This window comes from Myotis lucifugus, unplaced genomic scaffold (genome assembly GCF_000147115.1).
Source record: "Myotis lucifugus unplaced genomic scaffold, Myoluc2.0 scaffold_190, whole genome shotgun sequence".
Lineage (NCBI taxonomy): Eukaryota > Metazoa > Chordata > Mammalia > Chiroptera > Vespertilionidae > Myotis > Myotis lucifugus.
In genome coordinates, this window is record NW_005871238.1 from 2,005,383 (window position 1) to 2,030,703 (window position 25,321).

The 25,321-nt window shown below is 42.2% G+C and overlaps 1 protein-coding gene across 3 annotated transcripts in view; it reads right to left on the reverse strand.

The window, feature by feature from the left end:
• CD84 (CD84 molecule) overlaps nt 1-24,857 on the reverse strand; it is a 32,186-nt gene extending 7,329 nt beyond the window's left edge. For 2 of the 3 annotated variants that reach the window (XR_002831228.1, XM_006096910.3), the window contains exons 1-6: nt 24,719-24,857; nt 20,448-20,574; nt 5,572-5,916; nt 2,155-2,406; nt 1,687-1,806; nt 796-828 (exon numbers count right to left, since the gene is read on the reverse strand). Coding sequence is in view for 2 of the 3 variants with exons in the window: in XM_006096910.3 (XP_006096972.1) it covers nt 796-828; nt 1,687-1,806; nt 2,155-2,406; nt 5,572-5,916; nt 20,448-20,493 (796 nt within the window). In the remaining variant the exon portion in view is untranslated. The remainder of the gene's footprint in view (nt 1-795; nt 829-1,686; nt 1,807-2,154; nt 2,407-5,571; nt 5,917-20,447; nt 20,575-24,718) is intronic. The other variant, XM_023760723.1, reaches the window with a different exon arrangement.
• Nucleotides 24,858-25,321: the final 464 nt, after the last annotated feature.

Consider the following 25,321-nt stretch of genomic DNA (forward strand, 5'->3'; position numbering starts at 1 on the left):
TCCCAGTGTACTGCTTTTCTTTGCTCCTAACATGGAACAATTTAGGATCAAGTTGAAAAGATACAGCTAGAATTTAGAGTCTTTGTGTTCAAGGGCACTAACATAGCCACTCTTAGCAGATCTGAGTTGAGCAATCTCAGAAGGATCCAACATTTCAGAGTTTCGTCCTGTCCAGCCCCTGCCTCAGACTTGGTGAGTGAGCTAGACTGAGTGTTCTCTTGTCTCACTTATAGATAAAAAAAAAAAGCAGCCCTTTTTCCTTCCCAAGAGACGGTAAGGCAAGCATTTCAAACTCAAAGGTGAACATGGGCCAAATAAACGAGACATGTGGCCCGCAGGCTGCGAGTTTGACATGCTTGCTGTAAGGTGTTGAAGACAGATGTCTTTTTTTGAGGAACCCTGAAGATCACCTATGGCCTGAGCGGGTTCTGTGACTTCTCATCATGAGGCCAAGCCAGGGCCTAACATTGACTGAGCACTTACTATGTGCCAGGCACCAGACAAGTGTTTTACATGTGGAATTCCATTAACCCATTACTATGCATATTTTATAATTGAGAAAATGGAGACTCACAGTGATAAAATAACTGGTAGCTGATAAGTGGAAAAGCTGGGACCTTCACCCCAGACCAAGCATGTCATACTCAAAGACCAACACGAGCCAAATAAACAAGGCTGTGAGTTTGACATGCTCGCCCCAGACTGTCTGCAAAGCACAAGCTTAGCCTTAACCACTCTGCTGTGAATTCGTCTCTCCCAGTCATCATCCAGAGAAATTTGTGGCTGAAAACTTACCAGGTTTCTTATGGAAGGTCTTGAAGGAGGAACCTGAGGAATCAGACCAAAGGAGAGTCAAGAACCGGGAAGCAGAGGGAGAGCCTCCTATATCCAGGCTTCTTATTCTGATTTGAGTGAAAGGGAGATTTTGGGTGGATATGGGGTCAGGACGAATAGGATGGTGTAATTTCCCCATAGGTGCGAAGGTCAGCTTTTCTGAGTTGAAAATAGCACAAATACAAAAGAATCCAGAGGGATCTGGAAGAATCTAGTGACAACCATGGAATACCAAATTAGGACATGTTCCTCAGTGACTCTCCAAAGTAAAAAATATGATGGAATTGAAAGTGACCCTGAAGACCCTCTAATCCAGTGGTTCTCAACCTTCTGGCCCTTTAAATACAGTTCCTGATGTTGTGACACAACCATAAAATTATTTTCGTTGCTACTTCATAACTGTAATGTTGCTACTGTTATAAATCGTAATGTAAATATCTGATACGCAGGATGGTCTTAGGCGACCCCTGTGAAAGGGTCATTCGACTGCCAAAGGGGTCTCGACCCACAGGTTGAGAACCGCGGCCCAAGCCTTATATCACATGTAAGAACTCTGAGCCAAAGAGGTAAAGATAGATGCCTAATGAAGCACAGCTTATTAATGGGGGTGCTAAACTTGAACCCAAGCTCTGGGCCCACTAGATACTGGTGATCCCATGAACAGATTCTGAAGAGCCTTCAGAGTGATACCATACAGGCAGGGCCATCAGTCTGGGAGATTGTGTGGTTGGTGGGGTGGGGATTGTAGAAATGTTGATTCCCTGGGACAAAAGACCTCTCCACACCACCTTGGGTAAATGACTCCAGTCCTAGGGAGAAGGAAGGTGCATTTCCACGTTGGGGAAATCCTACCTCGTCCTTTCTTGCAAAAAAGGAACAGAAGCACTGAAGATAGGATGACTATAACCAGAAAGAGCACAGCCAGTCCACTCAGCAATCCAGCACGTTGATTACGGAGGCCCGTGGGGCTATCTGGAAATGGAAGAGGCAGTGAGACAACTCTTGGAAAATAGGCCCAAGATGCTGGGCAGGCTTGGCCACATTCCAGGGGCATTGTCCAAACTGGGGACCCTCCAGGGGAGTACCAGAGCTTTGAGGGAAACTATACTTTCTGCTATCAAAAGTCAGGGTTAGAAACGGAACCAGGGATCATCCCTCTGGTTTGGACCGGTTCCCAGGGCTTCCTGGGAGGAGAGGCCCCTGGGGACCAGGCCTAGCATAAGGGAGGCACATTGCCCTGGAGCATGAGGCCCACACTCAGGCCTTACAGCTCTCCAGAGTGATCGGTAGGACGCCAGGAAAGATGGACAGAGCTGTTACCTGCACAGAGCTGCTGGGCAGAGATGGAGTCCGAATTGTTGCTGACGGGGTTCCAGGCTGTACAGGTGTAAGTCAGCTCTTGGTTGTTAGGAGTCTGGAAGACTTGGAGAACACTACCCTCTGTCCCCGTGGGACTCCAACTGTACTTCACATTTTTTTCTTCTTTCTCCATGGAGCATGTCAGTGTGACGTTACAAGTACTGTTCCAAGATGTCGTTAAACTGTGGGTAATTTTCGGCTTCCCAAGCCTACCTATGGAGGGGAAACACATTAGCCTATACCAGCTTGTGAGGGCCAGCTGCTATATTTAAAAAAATTTTTTTTCAAATGTTTATTAAACACAGCTATCATGTAAAAGCAAAGTATAAAAAGTTAAAATAAAATAAACCATATTAAAAACAAACAGAATAAATACTCAAAACTCATCACTTTCTAATTTTTTGACAATTTACTATTATTTGTGCTCAAAAAGTTATTTATATCTATGTATCTGTCTTTTGTAATAATGTGTAGTCTTTCCCACTCTGCATGTCTTAAAATGATCTATTTGTGACATCATGGATGGTTCTTGAAGGTATGATGCTAATAAATCAGATGAAAAAGAATAAAAACCATATGACCTCACTCGTATGTGAAATATAAAACAAAAAGTAACAAACTATCAAAATAAAACAAAAACTTAGACACAGACAGCAGAATGGAGGTTACCAAAGGGGAAGTCAGGTAGGGCAAAGGGGGCCAAATATATTATGGAAGGAAACTAGACTTTGGGGTGTGAGCACACAATATTGTATACAGATGTTGTACACCTGAAATTTATATAATGTTATTAACCATTGTCACCTGAATAAATTTAATATAAAAAAATCAGCCACAGTGGGAGTATTTATATCACAGGAATTGGCAAATGCTACAAACTTGGACTTGATTTATTGTCCTGTTGATGGTTGCTCTAGACTTAAGAAAGCAATGGAGGAAAGGTTACTAAAGAAGATTAAACTTAAAAGTGTGTCCTGTCTATAGCCATTACATTGCAAATAGCAACAACAACAAAAAAATTAAAAAAATAAAAACAAATTGAAAATATTCTTCCAGTATTTGAAAGCCACTATCCAATTCAGCAAAGAAGTTGCAACTAAATGTATAAAGGGATGAAAACAAACATCTTAAAGTTATTGCAATAAGCTGCTATGAATATTTGTATACAAGTTTCTGCCTGAAATAAGATTTTGTTTCTCTGAGATAAATGCCCAAGAATGAAATCATATGTAAAACCATTTCTTTTAATTTAAAAAATGTATTGTGATAAAATATACATGGCATAACATTTAGTGTTTTAACCATTTTTAATTGTACAGTTAAGTACATTCACATTGTTGTGCAAACATCACCGCTATTTATCTGAGAACTTCTCCCCTCCCCCTTTAAAATAGGTTCTATCTTTGAGAGCAATTTAAGGTTCTTAAAAAAACTGAGTAGAAAGTACAGGGAGTTACCATATGTACCCTGCCCCATTCACTCTCAGCCTCCTCCATCATCAACATCCCCACCAGAGTGGCACATACAATAGATAATGTACATTGATGCACTATCATGATCACCCAAAGTTCACAGGTGATATGCACTCTCGGTGTTGTATATTCTATGAGTTTTGACAAATATATAGTGACATGTATTCAGCATTATAGATCGTACAGTAGAGTTTCACTGCCCTAAAAGCCCTCTGTGCTCTGCTTATTTATCCCTCCCTCCCCCAAACCCCTGGCAAGCACCGATCCTCTACTGTCTCCATGGTTTACCTCCATGCCTTTTCATGGCTTGTTAGCTCTCTCCAGATCTCAGAACTTAAGAATAATTTTTCATTAAAAAAAATTGCCAATCTATTTAAATTCCCACCAGCAATGTATGAGTGATCCAGTTTCTCCACATCCTCACCAGCATTTAAGGGTATCACTATTTTTCATTTTGGCCATTTTGGATAAACCAAACAACTTGCTCAAGGTCACACAGCTGGCAAGAGGTCTAATTCCAACTAAAATATTTCTTAATATGTGAATGGTTAAATAATCTAGTACATCTATGCTATGAAAGGTTCTCCTATAATGAAAGATATAAACTATTGATACTTGCAATAATTAGGATGACTCCTCAAAAGCATGATTCCATGCTGTGATTCCATCTATGTAAACATTTGTGAACTAACATAATTACAGATATGAACAATGGATTAATGTCTTCCAGGAGCTTGGGAGGGGAAAGGGGCAGTAATGAGTGACTATAAAGGGACAAGGAACTTCTGGTGATGGTACAGTTAAGTATCTTGATTGTGGTAGTAGTTACATGAAGCTACATCTTATCTGTATATATAAAAGCCTTAAGCGACCAAACAACCAAACAACTGAGTGACAGATCGCTATGATGCGCACTGACCACCAGGGGGTAGACACTCAATGCAGGAGCTGCCACCTGGTGGTCAGTGCACTCCCACAGAGGGAGCACTGCTCAGCTGACCGACCTGTCCCAGTGGCTCATGGCCCGATGGCAGTCACTCCCTCCCTCAGTAGTCCTGCAGGTCCAATCTCTGGAGAATGGGCCAGGCACCAATGGACTGATGCCACCGGCACAATCACGACAGTGCCACTTCCCCTCCCTAGATGCTCCACAAGGAAGAAATGATATGAAAGTGGCCGCAAGGTGGCTTCTGACAACTGGTGCGAAAGTCAGTGGGATAGATCTGGATCCCAGGCCGCCCGGAGGGCTGATTGCATCCTGACCCTCCCACCTCGGGACGGGCACCAGATGCAGGGCTCACAGCTGGTGAGCACCGCTGTGGCGGCACGAGCCTCTCCCGATTGAGACTGACTGGGCACAAGCCCACGTCAGGTGCAGCGGGGCCAGGATGAACGGGAGTGGTAGGCAGGAGCTGCAGAACGAAGGAAGGCCCTGGCCAGCAGCTGGCAGCTGCTAGGACCCTACTGGTGCACAAATTTTTTGCACTGGGCCTCTAGTATATCAGATGTTACCACTGGGAGAGACTGGGTACAGTGGATACAGAACCTCCCTGTACATGTCTTTACACATTTCTATGTACCTGTAATTATTTCAAAATAAAAAGTTTTCTAAAGTACTTTGCACACACTGTCTCACGTGGTCCTCACAATAACCATGGGAAGTGAGTAGTATGATTATTCACATTTTATAGAAAAGAAAAACAAGGCCACGGGACAAATGCTGATAGAAGTTACATTGCTAAAAACAAGCAAAGCCACACCCTCTTGAAAAGTATTAATATAGTCATGCTTATTTATAAGCATAAAATGATTTAGGGAACCCAGTAGGCAGGAATACAGTTGTTCTGCAATAGCAAATTTGCAAAGTAAAAATAAAAAACAAGCCCTTTATCTTCCCACGACTTACGATAAACTTGAAGTTTGTAGGTCCTGGTGAGTGTCTCCTTTTCAGAGTTCTTTGTATTTATGTCAGCTCTGTAGATCGCTGCATCTTCCATCCTCAGATTGCTGATCTCCAAGTTGTAGTTCTGACTTGAGACGTTTACTCGTTGTTTATAGTTTTGGTGGGTCACAATGACGTGGGGGGGTGCGCCTGAGAGGGCCACTACAACAGCAACGGATGTTTTGGAACTCACCCAGTTAATGTTGGTAATTTGCTGTATGTTTTGGATATTTAAGGGGAAAGTAACTGTTTCCCCCAGAATCCCATTCACCGTGAGCATGTTTGTGTTGCTTTCAGCTGCTTCCAGACCTGAGGACATAAATAGAAAATTGTAGCCATTTGGCTGTTGCACTGTTCAGAGCTCCCTGTCTCCCCAGGCTGGAGTCTCCCTTAGGCACTCCCATGGATGCAGATCACCCAGTTTCTTGAGGATGCCTTTTTGTTTTGGCATTCTACCCTAGACATATTTAATATGTTATGATGGATACATTTTTTTAAGGATTATCATTCAAAAATGAAGTTTCCCAGTGAATTTCCAGGGATCTATTTAATTAAAAACATGTTTATCTAGACTTACAGACTCTGAGAGCTAGAAGGAACATAAGCCTCCATGAGGTCTGAGATATCGAATGTCTTTCTTTCCCAATATCAGATGTCCAAGAAGTGGAAGGGTTGGGGGAGGGCCTGGGATGGCTCCTGTGGTCTTTGCAAAAAGGTTACATTTATGCTTCTATTCCTGGCAGGTACAGTGCTCTGGAGTAAATACTCCCTAAGTTGACGATTTGGGGGATCTTTTTTGTTAACTAGTGTATCTCCAGTCCCCGGAAGAGTACCTGACACACGGTGGGGGGTTAGTAAATACTTCTGGGACACAGTGACAAATGGATTTCACTTGTGTGTTGCCTAGAATGTCTTGGAACAACTTCTGAAGTAAAGTTCATCTATTCATTCATACATTTATGAATGAATGCATAGATTTATTCAAGGTCAGCTTTGTTTCAGATACTGTGGTAGGTATTTATTAATGTAATCTATAATACAAATGTTTGTTGAGCAAACTACTCTTTTAAGCATTAGGAAAAACACACCGAGGCCAGGAGACAAACTATTGATGGAAGATTACAGAACTAATGTAATAAGGAGTTGGGGATACAATGGTGAACAAAAATAGATATACTTCCTGCTCTCCAGAATGTAACAGTTAAATAAAGAGACCAATGTGGACGAGGTAACCACAAACGGTTAAATACAAAGCAAGTAAGTATTATGGTGGTTGAGAGAGAATAGCAAGAGGGACTTGATGTGTTTTGGGAATCCAGGGACACTTTCCAGTAAAAGCTGAAGGATGAGTGAATTTATTTATTTATTCCTCACCTGAGGATATTTTTCCATTGGATTTTTAGAGAGTGGAAGAGAGAGGGAAAGACAGAGAGAAATATCAATGTGAGAGAAACACATCGGTTGGTTGCCTCCTGTATGACCCCTGACCAGGGCCCGGACCAGGGAGGAGCGTGCAACCGAAGTATGTGCCCTTGATCGGATTTGAACTCGGGACCCTTCGGTCCTCTGGCTGACACTCTATCCACTGAGCCAAACCGGTCAAAGCAAGAATGAGTGTTTTTAAAATCTAACATGAGAAAAAAAAATTAAAGGTTTATTTTTCTTTCCCTCCATCACCTAATAAAATAAAGTGATTTAATACATAATTTGTGAAATGAAAGGCAATTCTATATAATAAAAGCCTAATATGCAAATTGACCGAACGGTAGAATGACCAGTGGAACGACCGGTCTCTATGACATGCACTGCCCACCAGGGGGTTGGCACTCAATGCAGGAGCTGCCCCCAGCCCGCAGACCCCAGGCCACCCAAGGCAGGTGCTAGTGGGGCCCCCCATCGCTCCACCAATCAATCACCTCACAGATTGGCCCTGATTGCTGACCAGGCCCTACCCATACACAAATTTTGTGCATCTGGCCTCTAGTATAATTATAAGATGTTATTTTTCTCATCTTTTTCCTCTTCTCTCATTACTTTCTTATTCTCACTGAGCTCTATTTAGTAAGAAATAGTGTTTTGAGCCACCACGGATTATATTACAAATGTTTAAAAAACCAAGAGACACAGGCACTGACCCATCAAGTAAGAGTATCAGCCATAAACAATAACAGTGCTCCTCTGATGAATATTGGCTGCATGTGAGCCCCAAAGAGCAGGACATAAGTTTTCCACATAAGTGGGTTCAGGCTGACCCTAAAATTTATTCAAGGCTTGGCACAAAGAGAGCAAGAAGAAGGGTCATTGAGAATACAGGTCATTTTGAAGTGTCATAAAAGCAAAGGGCCCGGCCAATGTGGCTCAGTGGTTGAGCATCTACCTATGAACCAGGAGGTCACGGTTTGATTCCTGGTCAGGGCACATGCCCGGTTGCAAGCTCGATCCCCAGTAGAGGGCCTGCAGGAGGCAGCCGATCAATGATTCTCTCTCATTATTGATGTTCCTATCTCTCTCCTTCTCCCGTCCTCTCTGAAATCAATTTAAAAATTTTTAAAAAGCAAAGGGATTTTTAACCTGTCTCACTAAGGCCGCCTTTGTCTTCAGCCAGTAAGCAGTTCCTGAATGAACCCAGGGGCTGCAAATATAAACCTCTTTTCTTTCAGACCAACCAACATTTCCTCTGAGGAAGACCACCGCAGGCAAGGCCTGACGACTTAGTTAGGGGAGGATATGTAACAGGGCCCTGGGGGTGCGAGAGACTAAGGACCCTCACTTACAAACATTAAGTGCTATCTATGTGCCAGATGCTGTGTTAGGGACTCAGGGGTGAATAGGACATGGCTGCAGTCCTGGTAAAGACAGATGTGTATACAAGTACTGCATTCAATGTGATGTGTGGTAAGAGCACAAGGAACACACCATTGGGGGACCAAGCAGAAACTAAGGTTGCTTTCAGTGGCAGGAGTCATAGTTTACCAAAATTCATGAATTCTCTCCAGGTAAACTGTCCCATTGGGCTAATGACATCAGGTAGAGGGACATGTGGAGGGTCCCAGCCTGAGTCTCTGGATGTCCCAGATATAGTTTATGTGACTTGCACAGTCACACAGAGCCTTGAGCTCAGAGAGACCCTGCATTTAGTTTAGTGATGCTGCAACACCTTGAAATTCTTCATAGTATTTAAACAAGAAGCCCCATATTTCATGCTGTACTGGGTTCTACAAATTAGGTTCTACAAATTATACAACTGGTCCTGGTGCCAGATCTTAAGGCTTTTTTTTTTTTTTACATAAGGCCCTTAGTACCTAATTGCCATTCTGCTCGTTGGATTCGGGTCAGGTGTGAGAAGATGGATAAAGTGTGTGTGCCATTGCCTCATCATTTTGGTGGGCTCTTTCATCAGACTCCAGGAAGTGTGTAGGCAGTTTGCTAAGGTAGAGTTCTTAGTGTTAGAGCAGTTGGGCAGCCACAGCGTGGTGGATGTGGGGTGCTGCTTTTGTAGTTTGTGTATCTTATCTTCCATGGCAAGTCATCAGGAAGTGGTGCAGGCTGGGTGGCTGATAGAAGGAGCTGGGGGAAGTCCTGCTGCTATTTGTGCTGCTGCTGTGGTGAGAATTCTGGGCTTGCTGAGAAATGGCATAGGGTTTGTACAGGCATAAGGTAAAGATTCTCCCACCTTCAAATGTTCCAACCGTGATGTAAGAGAGGCAGCTGCAAAGCCTTAGCATGTGGTGGAAAGATAGGGAGGCTGAAGATGTAGGTGCTAGTACTTACATGTATGAGCTGGGTAACCTTATAAAATCACAAAACCTTTCTGAGTCTCAGTTTCTTCATCCATAGAATGGAAATAATAGCTATAAAATTGCCCTACCTAATTAGTGATCAGCAAATCATACAATATGAGTGAAAATGCTTCACTAACCATCAAGGCAAATACATGTTAGTTATTTCTGAGGTTAATAATGACAATGAGGAGGAGAATCATCTTCCTCATCTCTTTTTTATTAATTAATTAATTTAAAAAATTGATTTCAGAGAGGAACGGATTGGGAGGAAGAGATATAGGATGTCGCAAAATTCACGCAAGATTTGACGCAAGATTTGAATTTTACGTGAGCATTAACAACAACAACAACAAAAAATAAAAGCCTAATTTTACTTGGTTTCTAATATCTGTTGCCCTTTGATTTCAATCCCTTCAATTTGATAAGCATTACCAAGTACCAATTATGGCCCAGGAGCAGGGACAATGAAGACCAATGAAGACTACGGCTTTGCATATGTGCCAGCAAAGCCGTGGAGGCCATTTACCCAATGTGCTATATACTTTATGAATCAATAAAAAATTTACAATTTTTAATTATAAACCTGTGTTCTCTATCAAAATTACTTCTTGCGTGAATTTTGGGACACCCTATAGAAACATCAATGATGAGAGAATCATCGATTGGCGGCCTTCTGCATGCCTCACACTGGGGATTGAGGCCCCAACCCGGGCATGTGCCCTGACGAGGAATTAAACCGTGACCTCCTGGTTCATAAGCTGATACTCAACCACTAAGCCAAGCTAGCCAGACCATCATCTTCTTTATTATCATCTTAATAACTGGTACATGCCCTTGAAGGCTTCCCTAGTCTATCCCTATGATGGCCATGGTGACACCAGGCCCATACAGAAGAAGGTATAAAGAGTCATTATTAAGGGTTAATTCAAGTAGAGCCCTGGGGTTTTTTTAGGTACCACTTTACTTGGTGAACTTTATTTTTCTCTTAAAAACTTCAGTGTTAAAACAATCCCATTTACCATTGCACCAAAAAAAAAAAATTAAAATACTTAGAAATAAACTTAACTAAGAAGGTAAAAGACCTGTACTCAGAAAACTACAGAACATTGAAAAAAGAGATAGAGGAAGACATAAACAAATGGGAGAACATACCGTGTTCATGGATTGGTAGAATCAACATCATTAAAATGTCTAAACTACCAAAAGCAATTTATAGATTTAATGCAATCCCCATTAAAATACCAATGGCATATTTCACAGACCTAGAACAAACTCTCCAAAAATTGATCTGGAATAAAAAAAAAAGACCCCAAATAGCCACAGCAATCCTGAGAAAGAAGAACAAAGTTGGAGGGATCACAATACCAGATATCAAGCTATGTTACAAAGCCACAGTTCTCAAAACTGCCTGGTATTGGCACAAGTACAGACATATGGACCAATGGAACAGAACAGAGAACCCAGAAATAGACCCAAGCCATTATGCTCAATTAATATTTGACAAAGGAAGCAAGAGCATACAATGGAGTCAAGACAGTCTCTTCAATAAATGGTGCTGGGAAAATTAGTCAGATACCTGCAAAAAAATTAAACTAGATCACCAGCTTACACCATACACAAAAACAAACTCAAATGGTTAAAGGACTTAAATGTAAGCTGGGAAGCCATAAAAATCTTAGAAGCCTCCATAGGCAGCAAAATATCAGACATATGTCATAGTAATATCTTTATCAATATAGCTCCTAGGACAATGGAAACTAAGGAGAAAATAAACAAATGGGACTACATCAAAATAAAAAGCTTCTGCACAGCAAAAGAAACCATCAATAAAACAATAAGAAAGCCCACTGCATGGGAGAACATATTTGCCAATGCTATTTCAGATAAGGGTTTAATCTCCAAAATTTACAGGGAACTCGTACAACTTAACAAAAGGAAGATAAACAACCCAATCAAAAAATGGGCAAAGGACCTAAGTGGACACTTTTCGAAAGAGGACATACAGAAGGCCGAGAGACATATGAAAACATGCTCAAAGTCACTAAACATCCGAGAGATGCAAATCAAAACAATGAGGTACCATCTCACACCTGTCAGAATGACTATCAACAACAAATCAACAAACAAGTGCTGGCGAGGATGTGGAGAAAAAGGAACCCTCATTCACTGCTGGTGGGAATGCAGACTGGTGCAGCCACTGTGGAGAACAGTATGGAGTTTCCTCAAAAATTTAAAAATGGAACTCCCATTTACCGCAGTAATCCCACTGCTAGGACTATATCAGAAACACAAATTAGAAAGAATATATGCACCCCTATCTTCATATCAGCACAATTTACCATAGCTAAAATATGGGAACAGCCTAAGTGCCCATCACAGATGAGTGGATTAGAAAACTGTGGTACATCTACACAATGGAATACTACGCTGCTATAAAAAAGAAGGAACTTTTACCATTTGCAACAGCATGGATGGAACTGGAGAGCATATGCTAAGTGAAATATGCCAGTTGGAGAAAGATAAATATCACATGATCGCACTCATGTGTGGGATATAATGATCAACATAAACAGAGGAGCAAATATAGATCCAGAGACAAGATGGCACTGAGCAGACCATCCAACCTCAGGGAGAAGGCGGGGGGTGGGGGGATGGGCTTAGAGATCAACCATAGGACTTGTATGCATGCATATTAGCATGACCAATGGACACAGACACTGGGGCGGTAGGGCCTTACCTCGGGGGTGGGAGTGGGGGGGTGTTAATCAGGGGAAAAAAGGAGACATGTAATATTTTAAACAATAAAAAACAACAACAAACTTCAGTGTTTTTTGTTTTGTTTTGTTTTGTTTTGTTTTGTTTTGTTTTTAAAGACTCTCCATAGCTGTTTCAGACAGAGCCCTGCCGCTGCTTGGACTCCCAAGACTCGCCTCCTGTTGCCATTGGAGTTGGTCATCTGTAATCCAAGAGCTGTTGCAACAGAATCACTGTTTCCTTCTGTGACTGATTCCCAGGAGGGGTGCTTTGGGTGGGACCCCTCAAAGGGATCCTTAATCAAAGTTTAGAAGCAGGAGAATGTGTAATGTAGATTAAGTAAGTATAGATTGGAATAACAGTGGAGAGAGGTAAGGCAGGAGATATAAAGAGATATGGCTTAGATTTGGGACAGCCTTGAGTTTAATGTCTGCACCACAGAGGGGAGCTATGAAAGTTTTTGAGGATGAAGATTAAAATAATGTTTTAGGGTCATAGTAATATAGTAATGATGTATAGAAAAAGTAAGAAGAAAGAGAAGCTGGACTTGAGAGACTATTTCGGAGCCTATTATAGCCTTCTGGGCATTAACCAGAGGATGATGGGGGAATAGAAAGGAAGGGTTAAATTTGAGAGATAGTACAAAGAAAGGCAAAGAATAAGGACGTCTAGCTCAGTTGTTCAAATGAGCGCACGCACACACACAGGTGGGCAAAAGTAGGTTTACATTTATGAGTATGCAAAACAGAGTTTTTTCTTGTATTAATATTTATTTATTAATTATTGTACTATTTATTTGTATTATATAAACCTTCTTTTGTCAATCAATTATATATATATATATATATATATATATATATATATATATATATATATATATATATATAAAATTGATCTTAGAGAGGGGGGAGGGAGAGAGAAAGAGAAACATCAATTCAATGTGGGAGACATACATCTATCAGTTGCCTCCTGCATGGAGCCCCAACTGGGCATCCAACCCACATCCTAGGCATGTGCCCTGACTGGGAATTGAACCAGAGACCTTCTAGTGCATGTGATGACATTGCAACCAACTGAGCCACACTGGCCAGGGCAACAATATATTTTTCGTGTCTACTTTATGTCAGTGGAAAACCAATTCATTTTATTTTGGAAGGAAGTTAAAGCAGAAGACAAGTTCAGGTTTAGAAATATTGAATTTGAGATGATGTTGGACCATCTAAGTAAGAAGTTGGAAGAATGGAAAATCAGGAGAATGGGTTTAAATATTATTTGTGGGGGGCTGTGGTAGAATCTTCTAGTTGTTTTCCTATATTTGTTCTCCTTAGAGCTTCATTTGTAGTAACAGAATCCTTCATTTGTAGAAGGAAATAGAGTGACTTATTGCCCAGTTTTCTGCTAGCTAAGTTTGGTCATATGACTAAGTTCAGGTCAACAGGATGAAAGTGAAAGTGTTGCATATGACTTCTGTGTCTTTAAGAAGAAGGCACTTTGCTGTATTTATCTCTTTCTTGCTTCTTGCAGGCGGGATCTCAGATGGACATTTGGGATCAGGAAGATGAAGCCAAGTACTAAGAATGGTGAAGCAGGAAGATTGAAAAAGTGTGGACCCCCGATGACCTTGGGAACTGTTCTACCAATGGAACTGCCAACCCTGCTGTTTTTAAGAGGATGTTTATTACAACTGTTTCCTGAAAAGAATTCCTGGATCTGCCTGCCAGTCCTTCACTCTGCAAGGCAGTCTAACATTTCTAAAGTTTATGGATTGTCCCTCAATCACACACAAAACACAGTCTCTCTAAACCCTGAAACTGATGCTTTCCAACTCTTACTCCAAGGCTGGGTGAGAAACAGTTGCCTATGAAGGGCTATTATAAGATTACTCGGCCCACCACTTTTGATATTTTAGGTTCTTTCTTTGGTTACAGCCAGATATCAGAACAGAATAAAAAGTGATAAAATAGAATAGTAGTGAGAGAGTCAAGTGAAATTAATTTATTTCATTTTGTTTGAAAATAGAAGAGATTGGTGGTGAAAGGTTGGTAGGGAGGTAGAGCATTTAGAGATTTTCCTGGTTGGCCTTGCTCTGGGTTAGGCCTTCCAACTCATTGGCTTTCTGCAGCTCTGGGTTTTTCTCTCATAGTAATTGCCAAATTGTGTGGCAGTCGTGAATCCATGTGTCTGTTTCTAGACACTGTGAATGACTTGAGTCCAGGGACCTTGCCTTCAAACCCCCCGACCAAGCACAATGCAGGATACAAAGGCCACTAACACTTGTTGAGACACTAAAGATGAAAGGAATATGGTTTTCAATCAGAAGAAGCTCATGCCTTCATTTAAGTGGAAGGGAAAAGCCAAGGATGAGTGAAAGGACCAGGTTATTTTGAGGTGCTGTTGGGGGGGGGGGAATAGAAGAAAGGCCTCTTGGTGAGGTGAAGGGAATACAGGTCTGTGACTGACATTTACTGAGGCCCTTATCTTACTGAGGCTACAGAGGGGATAGAATAATGGCTGCCTCAGAGATTGTTGTGAGTAGACATTCTGGAGTAGAGTGGGTAAAAGTGAAGAGCGTCATGCTTGTTGAACTTCACCTCTTTAGTAATGTAGGAGGTGAGACTATCTGGTGAGAGCAAAGAGGCAGCCCTAACTGGTTTGGCTCAGTGGATAGGGCGTCGGCCTTCGGACTGAAGGGTCCCAGGTTTGATTCCGGTCAAGGGCATGTACCTTGGTTGCGGGAACATCCCCAGTAGGGGGTGTGCAAGAGGCAGCTGATCGATGTTTCTCTCTCATCGATGTTTCTAACTTTCTATCCCTCTCCCTTCCTCTCTGTGAAAAAAATCAATAAAAATATATTAAAAAAAAAAAGAGTGAAGAGGCAAGGATAGGACCAGCTAGAAAGTAAAAAGTTTAGGGGCACAGGTTTTGAATCTTGGTAGGTTTGAACCTAGCTGTGTCACCATGAGAAAATTTTTTTGAAATTGTCTGATCCTCAGGTTTCTTACCTCTACAATGTGGATAACTGTTAGATACAATTATGAAGATAAAGCACTTAGCACAATGCCTGGTACATATTAATCGTGGTTGTATTATTGTTTTGATGAATGTCAAAAGGTTGAGAAAATGCCACTATAGGGAACACACTGCGAGTTACCCAAGATTTATTAAGGGGATGAAGATTGCTGAGCAGCCTTGGGAGCCCAGGGGAGAGGTGAGCCATGTTTATAACATCTCCCAGTGAGGATGGCTTCCTCACTGTCATATGCCAGACCGCAGAAGGGAAGGGTAGGAGACAGGCAGGACTTCCCAAGGAGAAGCAAAGGCAGGAAAAGGCTGGAACCCTGGAGTGTGGGCTTAAATGGGAAAATACATTCATTGTGCCCCTTAGGTAGTTATGGTGAGAGGGAACCCGAGGGGAAGGGTGACACCAGCTGGGACAGAGAGCACTATAAACAGGCTGTTTATGGAGGTGGCCTTCCCCTCCTGGGAGGAAAGGTGGACGTCTTTCCCGCCCTAATATACCTTTCTGTGTTTTAGGTGGTAACTCCTGTTTTCCTGAATGAATCCATGTGTATAGGTGGACTCTACACATGTGCAGTTCATGATAAAGTAGATGCCAAAAACCACTGACTGGAAGAAGGCAATAGAGATTATGAGAAAAAGAAAGATATGTATATTTTTTAAAAATCAGAAACTTATTCTGGTTGGAAATATTGATGGGGTAGGAGGACTTTAATTGGCTAGAGGGAAATTCTTCAGAGCCAAGCAAGAGAAGTGGGGGATGGAATCCAAAGAGAGTGCGAAACATAAAATATTTATGACAATGCAGAGGAGACAGACCTAAAACTTCATAGTTCTCCTTAGAGTCTAATAAAAACAAGGGTGATGTACAATTGGGGGTGTAGGAGGCTCCCTAGTCAGTTACACTCTGCCTTTATCTCCTAAGCTCTACTTGCTCTGGCCCCTCCTTCTTCCTCTTCTCCTACCCTTCTTTTCCTCCCTCACTCTAACCACACTGCTTCCTCCTTCAAACAGGCCTGCATGTTCGCTGACTTCCTCTTCTTCTTTTTTTTTTTTTAATATATTTTATTGATTTTTTACAGCTAGGAAGGGAGAGGGATAGAGAGTTAGAAACATCCCATTGATGAGAGAGAAACATCGATCAGCTGTCTCCTGCACACCCGCTACTGGGGATGTGCCCGCAACCAAGGTACATGCCCTTGACCGGAATCGAACCTGGAACCCTTCAGTCCACAGGCCGACACTCTATCCAGTGAGCCAAACCAGTTAGGACCTGACTTCCTCTTCTACAACACAGGGCGGCACTCTGTCACTATGAAACTCTGCTCCAAGGTCACCTCATCAGAGAGCTTTCCTGATCACCAGGCTTAAAGCAGCAGTTCCCTCCATCACTCTCCATTGCCTCGCCTACTTTAGTTTTCTTTTTTTTAAGAAAGCTTGTGGTATTCCTCACAGGCTTTTTTTTTTTTTTTTAAATATATTTTATTGATTTTTTACAGAGAGGAAGGGAGAGGGATAGAGAGTTAGAAACATCAATGAGAGAGAAACATCGATCAGCTGCCTCCTGCATACCCCCTACTGGGGATGTGCCCACAACCCAGGTACATGCCCTTGACCGGAATCGAACCTGGGACCTTTCAGTCCTCAGACCGACACTCTATCCACTGAGCCAAACCGGTTCTGGCAACTTTAGTTTTCTTTAGAGCAGCCATCACTACACAGCGCCCCAGCTCCATGAGGATGTAATCACCATGAATGCAGAGTCCTTGTCTGTTCTGGTCACCACTATTTCCCTACCACCTAGTGGGTGACTCTCACATTTTTGTTGAGAGAATGGATACTTTTAGGCTGCTGACCCAATTACCCTTTTCCAGCAACATAAAGCAAGGTAGAGAAACCCAGAGCAAGAGAAAGGGTGAGGCCAAGAGAGAACTCTTCACTGGTCCCCGTGTCTTGGTGTGGAAGCCTCAGGGTATAAACTGATACACAAGAAGGAGCAATTGGCAATTGGCTAACTGTAACTTTTTCCCCCTTTAATATCCTCGTGACATTAGCAAACAATTGTTTTGGCATAGATCCACAGGCGGGGGCTGCTCAGAGTGGCTAGTAAAAGTGCCCTGAACTAGGGATCCAGGAACATGTTCTAGTTAAGGTTCTGTTGCAGACGAGCTAAGTGACACGGGTAAGTCACTTTCATGCTAAGCCTCAGGATTCTAGTTGGTAAATGAAGTAAAAAATATATGCCCTGCCACTTGGCAAGCTCTGGGTTCATAGATCCACGCTCAACCACTGAGTCACATCGACCAGGCTCTGTGTCTCACTTTTACCAACTTTAAAATGGAGCTAACAGGACTTACCTCACAGAAGTATTATGAAGGTTGAATGAGTTAATATTTATAAACCTGTTACAAAAGTCCCTGGCACTCTGTATGTTTGTTATAGAAAATAAAAAAAGCATTGTTACAGAGATTAAAATAATATTCCCAGGAAACTGTTAAGTGAGGATTAACCAAAAAAAACCCCATAAACAAAAAAGAAAGAAAGATTTGACTGAGGAAATATTTGAGTAGCCTGAGTGGACTGGGACTGACCTTAATATATATATATATCTATCGATTGATTTCAAAGAGGAAGGGAGAGGAAGAGAGAGAGATAGGAACATCAATGATGAGAGAGAATCATTGATCGGCTGCCTCCTGCATGCCCCACACTGGGGATCGAGCCTGCAACCCGGGCATGTGCCCTGATTGGGAATTGAACCATGGCCTCCTGGTTCATGCGTCAATGCTCAACCCATGAATGGCTGAGGACTGACTTTTGTGCTTCTGTGTGAAGGTGCTCTGGCTGCTTTGTCCACCACCATACTGATCACCCGGCTGTTTCAGCCCAACAGGCTGATGCAGTGGCCTCCACTCCCTCCCACTGCAGTCCTGTGTTAGCACAAGGATGCAGCTTCCCAGCCTCTCTTTGGAAACTGCATTTTTAGCTGATACTTCATTTTCCCCACGCAGAATATATATATTTTTCCATTTCTATAAGTGGGCCTTTGAGCCCTTTCTGAGTGTCTGAGATAGTGGTCTGCTCAGATCTCTTTCTAGAATAGAGGCTTTCTCGTTATTTTGAAGGACTTGGGACTAGTGGCATATGGCTCTTGCCAGGACTCTTCTCCAGGCACAAAAAACCCGTCTTTAACCCCCAGGATGATGCTTGGGACCTAGTTATCCATGGACAGATATCCAGATGGGCCCACTCACCTCTGCTGGGTGCCCCATGACTATGCTTTACAGGACAACAAGACCTTGTTGATATTGAACCCTTGTTTGTTTTTAAGAAGCAAATTCAACTCAACTCAAATCCTATTGATGTGAATGGTGCTTGGAGCGTGTCTCAATATGGTCATTTCCTTGGATATTCTGCTCTGCTGGCCTCCTTGAACTCTGGCTATTGGCAAAGGCGTGCCCACCAATCCCAACCTCCTCTACAGGTGGGTGTGGAAACAGGCCCAGTCTCTCCCTAAATAATCCTGTCTTGCTGGGAATAAGTCACTGCTCTTCACCAACAAATCCCGAAATGTGATAACAATGAATAGGAGGGCAAGTATTTTATTCCACTTCAGCATCAAAGTGGATGAAGGCAGCATTGCTCAGTGGTTAAGTCTAAAGACACTGGAAGTCAAATCCTACTTTCTCCACTTTTTGGCTAAATGACCTCCAGAATTCTGTGCCAATGCTTTCACCTGTGAACTTGAGATATTAATAGTACTCATCTCATAGGGTATTGTGAGGATTAAATAAAACGATAAATGTAGGCTACTTAGCATAATGCCAGACACATAGTGGTTGCTCCATAAATAGTCAGTAATTACTATTATTGATGAGAGATAGGAGAAGGGAGCAAGGGGAGGAGTTTAAGAAACTGAAACAAGAAAGGTGTAGAGAAAAGGAAGAATTAAAATTCCATGGGGGAAAAAAAACATGTAGAGAGAAATGGACACGGACTCTCCTGTCTTCCACCACAGAGGGTGGGTGGCTGGTAGGATACTTGGAGAGACGGTCAGAGTCACAGGATTCCCAAGTCATGATGAGAAAGTTGAGATCAGGACATAAGCCTGTGAGTTTTGGCTCCGAGGGAAAAATTTTCCTACATGGAAAAGTCATGAGTTCACACACTCAGACTTATTTCGGTGATTTCAAGAGAAAAATGGGGATTTCTAACTTCCTTTTCCACTGCTTCTCTAACCTGAGTTCCAGGAAAGCAGTTGATTCACAGTCCAATGGTAAGCACAAGGGACCACCTTTGCCGGGAACAGCAGCAGGAGAAATTTAGGGTGCAATCTCCGTGAAGCTCAAATGGAAGGAGCCCCAGTTTTAAATGGTCAAGGGAACCAGAGAGACCATGGTGCATTTATTCTACCTTTTCAGAAAACACTAACCCACTCATTCGTGTCAGGAATTTGATAGTGCATTTTTAGAACTGGTAAGAGACAATAGAAATAGATTTAAAATGGCAAACAGAGTCAATTTTTATATAAGCGAGGCAATTATTTGGACTTAATTAAATAATACATGCAATGAAAAGACACACCCAGAGCTAGGTTAATGTTACATAGTTTTCTTCGTACCGACAACAAACAGGATGCCTATGTCCTTTATAATTTACTGTTGAGCATAAGTAAGGAAAACAGAGTTTTTAAAGCCAGTTCTTCATTTTTTGAAAGTAATGTTCTAGTTCCAGTTCTTCATTTTTTTGAAAGTAATGTATTTATAAAATAGGAATAATAGCCACTTCTCATTTATTTTAGGGAGTTTTTGGAAGATAGAAGCTGAGTAATAGCTCTGAATGTGCTTTGAAAATGAAGCAAGCGTCCAGAGATCAAGTTTTTACAGTGACAATTATGGTCATGAACTCCAATCTGATAGGGCAATGAAATAATGGAGAAAAGTATATTTCTTTCAAAAGCCATATGACACATTATAATGCCCCAAAAGAAATAGCTTTTAAGTTATTCAAGATTTTGGATTATTTCTTCTTTTTCTGGGCTTTCTGGCCAGGTCTGAGTCTCCTGAGCAGAAGGGTTTGTCTCAGCTCTTTGGAGACCCACCACAAACAAAAATTCAAACTCTAAAGCTGAAAAACAGGTTTGACTCTTACTGGTTGTTTTCCTTATAGACCAAGGGTATCTGTGTTGAAACCTATTAGAAGGGCATTTCCATGTCTTCCTTCAGGGCAATCTCTAAATAAAAGTAATAGAAAACTAGGAAGGGATCAACAAGGGTCAGAACTTACAGGTTTGTAGGCAAAGGAGCAAGATCCATAAATAGTGCTGCGCCATCTTCAGAGGATCATTGATTGTGAAAAGAAAGGCACTCTTCTAGCAGACAGCGTTTCACTCGAATTTTCTTGCTATTTATAGCTGAAAGGAAGTGATAACGATTTCAGTAACAATGGTCTTTGCTGTTTTTTCCTATATTATCACATAAAGTGCCTAGCATTAATTCATTGTTTTTTTAACAAATATTTATTGAATGCCTACTATGTGTCAGGCACTATTCTGGGTGCTGGCAGTATAAAGACCAACAAAGCAATTGATCTCTCCCCTTGTTGGGGAGATCAACAATTAAACAGTGTTTTAACAGAGGAAATTATGGAGAATGGGGAGGGCCCGGGCTAGGAGAATGTGGGGAAGGCTTTCTGTAGGAACTGACAACCAAGCTGAGATGGATCTGAAAAGTAAGTTAGCATTATTAGGCAAAAGGTGATGGGGGATAGAGAATAGGAAGAATGTGTTCACATGATAGGAGCTTAATAAATGGTAGCAACTAATACTATATAATTACAGTTATATGTTAATATATAATACAATTATATGTAACTAATAAAACATATTTTATACAAATTTAATAATTTCCCAAATTATCCTATATAATAAAAGCCTAGGTGGCGTCATGCACGACGTCATCACAAGATGGCCACCACAAGATGACCTGCAGGGGAGGGCAGTTAGGGGAGACCAAGCTGGCAGGGAGGGCAATTGGGGGCAACCAGGCTGGCAGGGGAGGGCAGTTGGGGGTAATCAGGCCGGCAGGGGAGGACAGTTGGGGTGATCGGGCTGGCAGGGGAGGGCAGTTGGGGGCAGAAAGAAGAAAGAATGTAAAATTGCCAAGAGCTGCTGAAAACTTAACGTTGTATTTCTTTCTTCCAAATTAATGCGAGCAGGGGAGGGCAGTTGTGGGTGATTGGCCGGCAGGGGAGCAGTTAGACGTTGATCAGGCCGGCAGGGGAGCGGTTAGGGCTCAATCAGGCTGGCAGGCAGAAGCAGTTAGGAGTCAGCAGTCCCAGATTGTGAGAGGGATGTTCAACTGCCGGTTTAGTCCTGATCCTGGCAGTTGGACATCCCCCAAGGGGTCCCAGATTGGAGAGGGTGCAGGCCAGGCTGAGGGACAACGCCCCCACCCCCCCATGCACAAATTTCGTGCACCGGGCCTTTAGTTTTATGTAATAATGATATTCTATTATGTTATTATATATTTTATATGATATATAATTATGTTATATATATCATATAATTAATATAATTATATTATGAGTGAGATAAATGAAACACAGGGCTATTCTTTCGTCGAGGCTTATCACTCCCTGTTAGAAGATAACAGGGGTCTTGTATGTATGTAGGGTGTCAGGGGTAATAATGTTAGGGGCAAAAACAGAATATTGGAGACTAGCTATGGTTATAAGAAATATTAATCATGCTCTGTTAACTGTGATTGCCTTGTTCTGATGAAAGAGAGGACATTCTAACCTGTCTGGGAGTTGTACACTGCTGGGACCTGGGAATCAACCTTGGACCTGGGAGTCAATATTGGAATTCGGTCCAGTCTCATTCAAGAACTGCCTATTATCATGGAAAAAGTTAACCTTGTTGCCCAAAGAATGGAGTCCCACTTCAGCCTGCACTGCCTACTTCCCCATGTCATTTTTGTCCTACCCAATATAAGCAGTGGTTAGTTGCAGAGCAGATATTTGTGGATGATCTGCTGCTCTCCTGTACTGTTTGCATGATTGGAATAAACACTCATATATGATTCAACCCTGTCTCCGCTTAATTGCCTCAAGTATTGGCAGGCAGCCCAGACCCCTTGGTTGTCTAGTTAAAATAATAGTATAAATACTTGAGCCCCAAAGCTAAGCAATGTTAACTGGAACCCAGCTGTTTGGGGGGAGTCTGAGGATCCAGCTCCTGAGAACTGGGGGAAATAAGATTATGTATAGCCTTTGCCACTGAGAGGAGCCCTTCATTTCTAGGCAACTTGAGCCTCTGAGGTCATTTACTGTATAATCCTGCTCATCATTCTCTAAATATATAATTGTTCAGTATAGTACAAGTGAGTGCCTTTATGTAGGGATAGTGAACCAGGCAGCTTTTTGGGACCAAAGAAAGACTGAAGATAAAAATGGAATTTCCCAAATTAATTATTTCATTTCATAAGATTAAACCCTATTACTTTCACATTTTTAGCATGTCTTCCTAAAATATGTGATTACTACACATGGAAAACACACACATTCATCATGTTTTATAGAGAAGGAAAAAAGAAGAAAGAATGTAAAATTGCCAAGAGCTGCTGAAAACTTAACGTTGTATTTCTTTCTTCCTTCCTCTTTCTCTGTAGCAATGTTCTTTCTTCCCCTGTTATCTGAAACTCGTGCTTGGTCTCACGTCTATGCCTTAAGAAATCTTAGATGGTAACTGTTAGGCACATTCTTAGATAGTATCTGTTAGGCACATTATGCCTTGCAGGGGGCTCTTGCCCCTCCCGGCGATTATCTGTTATTCTCCTTGTAGGTTTCATGAACAATGGCCTTTGGCTTCCAGTAAACCGCCTCACCCAGTTTCCAGTGGATCACCTACACCTCAACCCCACCTACACCTGGTCTGACCCATTACTCTGACTGACCCTTAAAAGTGACAAATATCTCGTTCCCCCTACTCTGCCCTGCTTATGCCGTTTTGGTCTCAGACCTTCTGCTAGCAGATGTAATCTATAATAATAAAAGCATAATATGCTAATTAGACCGGACAGCCAAAAGACCTTCCGGATGTCCTTCCAGACGACCTTCTGGATGAAGCTGGGGCTGTGAGGGCCGAGCCCCTTGCACGAATTTCGTGCATTGGGCCTCTAGTACATTTATAATTCTTTACCCCTTTTGGCCTCATGCATTCCTCCTTCAGCAACCCTAGCAGTATCTTAGTCCTGTTGAGCCTAGACCAATGTCTCTCTCTCCCTTTTTTTAAGAGAAATACAATCCAAAAATTTATACTTACATATTTTGGTTTGGTTGCTTTTAACTTCCAAAAATTTAAGGGCCTGCATCAATTCTACAGTTTACAAAAGGAAAGCACCCAAGTAAAAATATCTTAAAAGTGAATTATGCCTGGAAAAAAAACAAGCTCTTTTTCTTTACAAGTTGAGTTTTGTTTTCAGTATTAAAATGAAGATCAAGATTATATACAAAAATAGTATCAAGTGAATGATTATGTGTTGGAGAGCAGAAACTTCAAAATGATGATTAGAGAAACTAGTAAGTCCAATACACTGCACACATCAAGTTGTAGATTTGACAGAAAAATGGCCAATGTCCATAGTCTAACATATCAGGTCGGACAGTGGTCAAATTGGGCTTCACTGAAGTAATTTGGTCACCTATTATGAACGAACTCTTGTTAGCCAACTATTATTTGTTTGATGTTCAACTTTTGATATATCCTATCCTGGATAAGACCTTTAGTTTTCATCATATTCCTAGACCAGTGTCTTATCTCTATCTTTCAGCCTTATACTGCATGTCAATCAAGAAGACTCTAGGTTTTGAGACTTATTTTGATCTGATGTGGAAGGATATGAAAGTTCTGCTATTCCATGATAACAATAAGAAAACTGAAATTAAAATCATGCTTATCTGTGGAATATGCAATGAGTGGTATATGCAAAAAACCCACGATGAACTGAATTCCAGAGAGAAATGTGCCCTTTGTAGATGAGCGGAGAGCCAAGTAGCTCAAAAGCTGGGGCAGGGAGAAGGAGAAAATAGTGGCCGAATAGGCAGACTTTTCTTCCACCTCCTCCCAGGGCCAGACTGGAAATAAAACTAAAGTGGGGAACATGCACCCATAGTTACCAATTGAGGTCCAGTGAAGGAGGAGACTTATATCAAGAAAGGACAGAAAACACCTGGAGACGGACAGGAAGGGTGAGGTCAGGAGAGGAAATGACCGACTGTCCAGGAGCAGCAGGTGGGCAGGCCGAGAGCGAGGAGGGAGCTCCTGGCTACAGGAGGCTGTTCCCTCCAAGATAGAGGCCGGGACCCAGATGGGCTCCATAGCCTGGAGTACCAGAGCCCAGAGCCCGGAGTTCCCAGGGAACATCCCACCGTGAAAGGCAACAGGGCTGCTGGCCACAGTGGGGCCTGGAGCCCGTCAGAGAGAAGGCTACCGTTTAGTTGTTTTTTTTCTTTTTTCTAAACCCAGAGCACAGAAGTTTTCATTGGCAGCTGCTCACCTGAGGCTTTGGTGCAGGAAGGGAGTGCGGACTTCAGGTGCCTAAGGAGAGGCCGGGGTGGGAAGCATTCCAGGGAGACGCAGAGTCCAGTCCTTGGTCACATACACCCAAACCAAATGGCCTTTTGTCTTAAGAGGAACTAACCCCTCCCAGTAGCCTCAGGGCAGGTCAGAGAAACAAAACCCCGCCTTAGATGGTAACAGCCACTCTACCCTCAGGAGCCATGCCTACCACAGCCTAAATGTCCGTTTTTAGAGAAAACAGAAGCTGAGGTCAAGCCTATGGGTTTGAGGGTTTCAATAGTCTCAGGGAGCATCAGTGACTGGATTGGGGAAGGGGCCATCCACCCCACTATCCTGGGCACCAGTCTAGTCCGGTACTTTCCCTGCACGGAGAGCTGATAGAAACTCCCGGTTTCCAGCTGATCCCACTGGATTGCATCCAGATATTTTGGGCCAATCGCAGAGGAGTAGCTCTGGGACAGGGAAATACACCCATCACATTTTCTGAAATCTGAACAGCCCCTTTCCTGCCTACAGCACTTTTGAGGGATTAAGGTTGACAGATGGATTTAATTGACATTTATAGAACATTTCACTCAAA